The 8,372-nt window shown below is 39.4% G+C and overlaps 1 protein-coding gene across 1 annotated transcript in view; it reads left to right on the forward strand.

Moving 5' to 3' along the window:
- Nucleotides 1-8,372, forward strand: part of usp24 (ubiquitin specific peptidase 24) — a 31,035-nt gene that overhangs the window by 648 nt on the left and 22,015 nt on the right. The window contains exons 2-15 of the mRNA XM_025064790.1: nucleotides 2,701-2,888; nucleotides 3,141-3,208; nucleotides 3,307-3,450; nucleotides 4,170-4,295; nucleotides 4,631-4,666; nucleotides 4,756-4,821; nucleotides 5,939-6,004; nucleotides 6,355-6,429; nucleotides 6,661-6,819; nucleotides 6,899-7,013; nucleotides 7,150-7,253; nucleotides 7,902-8,009; nucleotides 8,107-8,202; nucleotides 8,278-8,346. Of these exons, the coding sequence (XP_024920558.1) occupies nucleotides 2,701-2,888; nucleotides 3,141-3,208; nucleotides 3,307-3,450; nucleotides 4,170-4,295; nucleotides 4,631-4,666; nucleotides 4,756-4,821; nucleotides 5,939-6,004; nucleotides 6,355-6,429; nucleotides 6,661-6,819; nucleotides 6,899-7,013; nucleotides 7,150-7,253; nucleotides 7,902-8,009; nucleotides 8,107-8,202; nucleotides 8,278-8,346 (1,420 nt within the window). The remainder of the gene's footprint in view (nucleotides 1-2,700; nucleotides 2,889-3,140; nucleotides 3,209-3,306; nucleotides 3,451-4,169; nucleotides 4,296-4,630; nucleotides 4,667-4,755; nucleotides 4,822-5,938; nucleotides 6,005-6,354; nucleotides 6,430-6,660; nucleotides 6,820-6,898; nucleotides 7,014-7,149; nucleotides 7,254-7,901; nucleotides 8,010-8,106; nucleotides 8,203-8,277; nucleotides 8,347-8,372) is intronic.

Here is an 8,372-nt window from a genome sequence, read left to right on the forward strand (position 1 = left end):
TTTGGGACAAACGTGGTTAATTGCAACTTAATGAGAGAGAGAGTGGACTCGCCCATTTAACTAGCTAAACTTAGCTAAACCCCAGCAGTGCATGCACGGAGCACAAGTGAGCTGTCAAAGCTAGAGATTAAATTACCCAAGTCATGCAGGACAGAGTATGTCAATGCCATATATTGTCTGGAGTTCAGTTTATAAATATGCACTTAGGCACTATAATAATTGTGTTAAATAGCAATAATAAACTTACGAGCTAGCCCAGTGAGCTAGCTTGCTATGTTAGCATAGTTTAGCGCCAGTAAGAGAAGCAGGAGGTGCAGCAGAGACACTCCGGTGTGTGGAAATCTGTGAAATCAGAGTTTAGTCCGATGTTGAGCCGAGTAGTGTCGGACGGTTCATGTCACTTTACTCAGTCCACTACCAAATGTGTTCCGTCTTCCTTGGCCAGAATTGTGTAACATACAGGTTGCCTGACATTGTGAACACTCTCTCATGTCCTGCTGTGATTGCGGTCCGCTCAAACTGGAATTTTAAAGCACTTTCGCAATGTTGTCTAACATACGTGGCCATTTTGAAGTATTTCCCCAGATCTTTAACTAAAAGTGTCAAATGATTGCGTCCATAAGTTTTTGCTTGTCAGTGCTTTGACCCACAGACACGAGATGCACCTATTGATCCCTAACTGTGAGCCAATTTTGCTAATTAAATACATGAGCATACTCTGTAGTTATACGAAGAGAAAGCCATTCTAAGTCACACCTCATTATATAAGTATGAAATCTTACACCCCACAGCTATGCAAAGGAAAGGAATGGAACACAGTAATATGTGCACTTGGTCAGTAATTTACCTGAATGCCATTCACCAATGGTGTATACAATAGATTATTGTACACATGAGTTACTTATAAACACTTGTATACTCAACACATACACTAAAGACACCTGGACCTGGTACTTGTGACCTTATTCAGCTGCCTGATCCTAAACCTGTTGCTCAAGTGTGGATCTGTTGTTGGAAAATGAAAGCAGAAAACTGAACAATCTGTTTTGATTGTTTGTTTGCCTGTAATGTCACATTCTGTCACACTAGAATCTCCATCACAGGTTGCATACAGCAGTAGAACCTGTTACTCTTCTGTTTGACCAGCATGGATTCACACATAGGTTAATATGATCACTGACCTTGTAGGCCTGTAACAGCACTGGACAGTAAACACAGCAGTTAGATACTGGTAATGAATAATAGGTTTATTTATTTCATGCACCTCCATTTTTCTGTGATATTCCCACACCAACTTAACTCAAACATCCTTGGACCCTGTAGGTTGGGGCAAATGGAAACAAAAATTCCCAGTTTCTAGATTCAGGCTGCAACGGTGATGACGTTTTAGCTGCCGCTTAGGCAGAATGAATTAGTTACTCACCCCAACACACAGCTCTACACTGGTAGTAATACTTGCTGGAGGAGGCTTATTGTCCACTGTTACATATCAACAATATGCAGTATTTATTTAACCCAACCTGTCAGATGGATTACTTGCAGAAATGTCATTACCAACAAATGTTCTCCGACACTGTCTCTTTCACTCAACATTACAGCTACTCTGTGATGGTCTGGTCAACTTGATTTGTTTACGCCTAAGAGAAATGTCACACGTTTTCTGCCTGATGTTTTGCACCTAAATTTAGCTGGTAGTATCCTTCACTCACAAAAACATGTTGCATATTTTGTAGACGAGTCTCCAGAGGATTGTTGGGTGCATGGTAACAGAGCGGCCCGGGGTTACCTCACCGTCCTGCCCTTCCACACAGATTTATGCACAAGTTTGTCTTCTGTAGCAAATGAAAACCTTCTGCCTTAAGGCTTAAGATGTTGATATTGTGATGTCAGAAAGATTGGTGTGGTGTTTTGTCAAAGGTGGTTGCTGGATCCGGCTTGGTATAGTAAATAAATAAATACATAAATATATATAAGTATAAATATATAAATTTAGTTGTGTATCTGAGGGTATGTTTTTGAGAATCTCTCAACCTCACTCTCATTCAGCTTTTCCCTCTTCTCTTTCTTAACCCGTTACTCCTTTCTCTTCCTTTTCTCAGCTAGCTGGAATGTTAGGTTTTCTAAGAAAAGGAATGAATGAAATATGGTGCTTTAGCTTGACAATGTCTTTGTTTGTTAATACACATCGGTCAGCAACACTTTTATGAGAGCTGCTGCAGTAGTTTCATCATGAATATTGAAATGGCTCTGTTAATTTTTAAGCAACTTAAAGGTGTAAATTATTGAAAAATAGTTTTCTGTCATTGCTTTTCCCATTAGCATACTAATATACATTGCTGTTTTGTTAATATGTTGTTTGCCATTATTAATTAAAGTGCAGGAGTTACCATTCAGTGAGATGAATATTTACTTGCCTTTGTATAGTTCTTTCTGACATGACAGCATTACAATGTCATGCAGGGTAGGTGTCTTGGACTAATGGCCAAAGTCTAAAGAAAAAGTCTTCATTACAACTTGACTTTAGTTCTCACACCCTGATTCACACATTACAACCCTTTTCACATATTTGCAGTGTAAATATACCTTGTAGAATCACATCGACCTAATCAGTGCTGGAGAGTATTGTGGATTGTCATAACATTTTCTAAAGTTGTGTTTACTTAAAGCCATGAGACCAGCTGTTAAAAGATTGTAACTCCTTTCCACGTGTGTATTGCAGAGGAGCAATGACGAGAATGGGAACTGCTCAGGGGGAAGCATGGAGTTTCCCACCACCAACCTGTATGAGCTGGAAAGTCGAGTCTTTACTGATCACTGGTCCATACCGTATAAGAGAGAGGAGTCTCTCGGCAAGTGCCTCATCGCATCCACCTGCCTCGCCAAGCACAGTAAGTGTGTACCCATGAGTGTGTGCACGCACGTATGTGTGTATAAAGTTAGGCAAAGAGAATGTTTTCTGTCTGTGATGCTGTGTGGGTGGCATGTTTTGTTTTCGACCCCCTGATGTATTTTCTCATGTTTATATTTTCAAAACCTAGTGTGATCGTGCCTCAATCTGCATTGCTTTTCTCACAGGCCTATTTTTTTCCCTCAACATAAAGGGGTTTAAATATGTGAATACCTTGTCTTCTTTCTGTCAGGTCTTGCAGATGCCGATGAGAACTGCAAGCGCTTTATGGATCGCTGCATGCCAGAGGCCTTTAAGAAAGTGAGCAATAAAGAAACTGAGCCCTGAGTTCCAGTGCAGTTAACAGCGTATGTTTACTGATATCCTTTATCCTCTGTTCATTTGCTCTCTGTCTGCAGTTGCTGACCAGCAGTGCTGTACACAAATGGGGCACCGAGATTCACGAGGGCATATACAACATGCTCATGTTGTTGGTGGAGCTGGTCGCAGAGAGAGTCAAGCAAGACCCAGTACCTGTCAACCTAATGGCAGTCCTGACTATGGTGGGTGTTTCCATTTTTAAAGGTTCATTTTCTAATATTTTGGTAAAATTATTTTTTGTTAAACTTTTTTAAATTGAATTCAGGAAAAATATAAATATAAAATAGTTTTCTTATCCATTTTTGAATATGTTATTTATTTATATATATTATTTTTGTAAACTCTAACATCTTATATGTAGATGAGTATATGCCAAACCTAACGTTGTTTCTCTAAACAAGCCTAGTTTTACTTATACTTATATCTGAACACATGGGCAACGTTTTAATCCCTAACAAGAGCGAATGTTGTCACACTGGCACACATCACATGGCTAGTGCACTACTACTTTTTTTTCAAACATTTAAACTTAACAACATACATATAAGATATATACAGATGTTTAATGAATCTGTGTCTCATCACCAACTTGCAAAAAGCTAACAGACTCAGCTGGAAACAACTCTATAATAACAAATTAAGAAGAGGACCTGCAGCAGCTAACACGGCAGGTATCTTTACTGACTGTGGCCAGTACATAAACTCTCCTTAGTCTTGTCTTCTGAAAGAGTTAACAGCCCTGTCACGTGGCCTCGTTGAACTGTCCATGTTAAGACACTGGCTGTTCATTTGTTTGTAAGTTATTCTTCCATGTCGAGCTTAAATGCACATTTTGCACCCAACACGCCCTCTTGTAATCATATACCATGACCATGCTGTGTATTTTTGTTGCCGTATCCAGGCCTTCAACCCTGATAATGAGTACCATTTCAAGAATCGGATGAAGGCCTGTCAAAGGAACTGGGCTGAAGTTTTTGGAGATGAGGCCAACATGTTTGCTGTCTCTCCCAGTAACAGCTATCAGAAAGTAAGTAGCTCCTGTTTTTTCTGAATCCCTCCTTCAGTTTAACTACTGTACAGTCTTATCCACGTGTGCCACTTCATCCAGAGTCACTTGTGACTGTGTGAAGCTGTTAAGGTAGTTCCATTCTGCCTTGCTCAGTCTTTGGTGAGTGTGTAGTACTACTCGGGGGCCAACAGATGAGTTCTAACCCCCAGTGTTGTATAACATGTATAACTGACACACAACAGCTGTTGAACCCTTCAGAGCGTGTGTGTGTGTGTGTGTGTGTGATTTAAAGTTCACCGCTATTGCTAAAGAAACCAACTCAAAGTGATAGAAATGTTTTATAAATGTTTCAGGAGCCTCATGGTTGGCTGGTGGATTTAGTGAATCGAGTGAGTAACAAACACCTTTCCATTAATTTATTCACAAATATTGCATGTTGTCTATCATCTCATCACCTTTTCTCTACTTTTTTGCCCAGTTTGGAGAATTAGAAGGATTCACTGCCATCCAGACTAAGCTCAACACGGAGGAAATTGAAATTGCTGTAAGACCTCTCTTTTCCACATCTGTTTCCCAATAATATTGAGGAAATACTCCTCACTATAGTGTTGGTTTGGGATTTTAAAAAAACCCTAAGTAGGCAAAAGGTCATCATGTTTACCCCTACTACACCAGGGTGCTGAATGTCTCCCTTTTCCCTTCTCAGTAATGCTCACTAGAATACAAGCACACTCTCATCCTCCTGCTGTGCGAACGTTCAAATGCTCTGTTGTGGTATGTGTTCTGTGGCATCTTTGTACTGATGCTTCCTACCGGGAACCTGTCCGGAAGCACAGTGGTGCGCAGCCATTGATTTGGTTTGCTCCTGTGTGCACACATGCTCCCTGTGCTCATTAGCATATTAATGAGGTAGAGGCCGGTTGTGAACCACTGTTTCAGTTTTCAGTAGCAGTGGGAGATCAGAGAAGTGTGTAAAATACCAAACAAAATCCCTGTACAGATGAAATGTAGAAGAGGTGAAAAGTGCTCTGTGTGCTGCTTCTGTTGAGGAGCTGATGTTTTTTATTTGTATGCTTTGAACAAAATGTTAATTACACGTCTTTCTTAGCATGGTTTGTCTATATGTTTTATATTCAGGTCAGTTGTTTACATATCTGGGAAATGGTATATTCCATATTAGTGCTTAACATGTTGTTTGGTAATAGAAGTAAGGACATGTCACAAGGTTTGCTTGGAGCAACATTTACAACCTATAGACAAGCTGACAAAATGTGCTATAAAGTGAACTATATATAAGTAAAGCAAAGGGGAAAGTGAAGTAACCGTTCTCGAAGGCCTGCAGTAGATAAGGGAGACAGTCACTGGGTTTAGACAGGAACATGGAAACCAGTGCCTAAGCTCTTATGATTTATCACAGAATGACATATGACAGCTGGACTTACAACACACAACTGCTCACTCTCCCTGACCCTGACTCTCACGCACATGTAACAGTAAAAACACTTTTTTAGTTTATGTTCATGGTCTAATAAAAAGTGTTGTATGAAGGATAATAATTTATTTCAGTGATGGTTTAGATTTACCACAGGATGTAGTCGGACCATAGTTCCCCTATGGTTTATGTCAGGGTTGAGTTATTCTGTGTCTGTTTCTCTGCACAGTGTGTGTCTGCTCTGGTCCAGCCTCTTGGAGTCTGTGCAGAATATCTGAACTCCAGCCTCGTCCAGGTGACTTTTCTCTTCTGCTCAGCAATTACAACAATCAAAACACACACGCACTCTACTTTTCACTTTTTAATTTAAAAACAAAAGAAGAAGAATCATCGCTACGGTCATTGTCCATGTACAGACGCACATGCACACCATGATATTTGTCCTCTGCATTTAACCCATTCAGTGGGAGCTCAAACCTTCAATTCCCTGTATTTGTTGGGAAAAAATCATCTAGAAAATCTGAGCTATTTCACATAGAAACAGTTAAAGATTTTTTTGTTATTTTTTGTTGTACACTGACGTGCTTTATTTGCTTAATTGTTATTTGGTTTTATTAACAAAGGTTTTAATTTTATTTTTTCCAGCCCATGCTTGACCCAGTCATCCACAAAATGATCACATATGTGCAGAACCTGGAAGAAAAAGATCTTAAAGACAAGGTAGGTGCTGTATATATTTACTCTGCCTCTAGAGTTTATATTGTTCAACAACGACGTTTGACGAGCTAACGTTTGATGATGACATCTATTAAATCACAGTAATATGTTTTTGCATGATAATTGTTGGGGTTGTGGCCCCACTTACTTAAGTAACTGCCAAGACAGTGTTCCTTTGTTGTCATTTCTAATCAAGGTCTATTACTAAGTCATTCCATGTTGTCTTATAACAAGCGCCTGGTCAGCATCCCCGACCTGCTGTCAGCCATCAAGTTGCTGTGCATGAGGTTTCAGAGGGAACTAGTGGCTGTGGTGGACGACCTGCGACTCGACACTCTGCTGCGTATGCTTAAAACCCCCCACTTCTCCACAAAGATGAACTCCCTGAAAGAGGTCAGCTCGATATTCTGAAAAGTCTGTTCATGCTACTGCATAATACAGTGTTTCTAATGATGTTTAATTTTATTTTTAGGTGACGAAGTTAATAGAAGAGAGCACTGTGTCTAAGTCAGTGAAAAATGCCATTGACACAGACAAACTGCTTGACTGGTTGGTGGAGAATTCAGTCTTATCAATAGCACTGGAGGGTGAGACAAAATATTGAGTATTTATGTCATTTGATAGTTTACACAGCACCACAAACATATTACCACTTACTGGGAAAGAAAAATACAACTTCATATTATTGTTTTTTTTATATATTTTAATATTGCTCTGTACCAGGTAATATTGATCAAGCTCAGTACTGTGAAAGGATAAAGGGAATCATTGAGCTTCTGGGAAGTAAACTGTCACTTGATGAACTCACCAAAATCTGGAGAATACAGGTGAGTAGAGGCACACACACCAAAGTGGTATTTCAGTTTTTTAGTTAGTGTTTATATTTTTATAAGGGCTGTCAAACTAAACATGTGCTCAATCTGATTAATCACAGGGTCTCTGGAGCTGAATAAAATATTATTAATCATGATGATAATTAATCACAATTAACGTGATTAATGTTAATTGTGAGAGAAAACCATCATTCCTAAATATGACAAAAACATATTTTTTCTGCATGTTGCTGGAACAGAAAGAAAATATTAGCAGGAAGTTGTATGTGTTTCACACCTGTTTTTATTTGTGACTAATCCAAATGATTATTATTATTATGAGGCAATGTAAAGGATCTAAATCTATAACTCAAAACTTTGCTTCATAGTGTTATCGTTTGATTGTCATTGTCATTACTGTGAATCTTATGACAATTATAATTGATCTACAGTCTGTCACAATGCATTTGGGCTCCACAAACACATGCTTGAGATTGAGATGATATTTTAGGTCCAAGCTACTTCAGTGAAGCAAAAACTTCTGATCATTTTGACAGTCCTAGTTTTTATAGAACTAGGACTGTTTATGCTGTGTAATATTACCAATTCTAAGGAGCCTCAACTATAAATTGAATGCATGTGTTCTTATGTGATCTGTTCCAGGCGGGCCAGTCATCAACTGTGATAGAAAACATTCACACAATCATTGCTGCTGCTGCTGTGAAGTTCAGTTTTGACCAACTTACCCACCTCTTTGTGCTCATACAGAAGGTCAGCGCTGGGATTTGAAATTTTTAAAAGTATATCGACATTAAGTTGCTTTAGTGTGTGTGTGTGTGTGACAGTGATGTATTTGTATATTTTTCAGAGCTGGGAGATCGAGAGCGACCGCGTGAGGCAGAAGCTGCTCAGTTTGATCGGGAGGATTGGCAGAGAAGCTCGCTCTGAAACTACAACTGGAAAGGTTTGTTGATACAAATCCTGTCCTGTCAAACAAAGGTCCTACATGTACTAAACCTATGTTGTGAATCATTATCAGGTGCTGGAGGTGCTGTGGGATTTGGCTCATCTCCCCACCCTCCCTACCAGTCTGGTTCAGGAGGCGTTGGTTGGACACCTGGGGATTCTGTGTGA

This window comes from Cynoglossus semilaevis, chromosome 2 (genome assembly GCF_000523025.1).
Source record: "Cynoglossus semilaevis isolate Cse_v1.0 chromosome 2, Cse_v1.0, whole genome shotgun sequence".
Taxonomy (NCBI): domain Eukaryota; kingdom Metazoa; phylum Chordata; class Actinopteri; order Pleuronectiformes; family Cynoglossidae; genus Cynoglossus; species Cynoglossus semilaevis.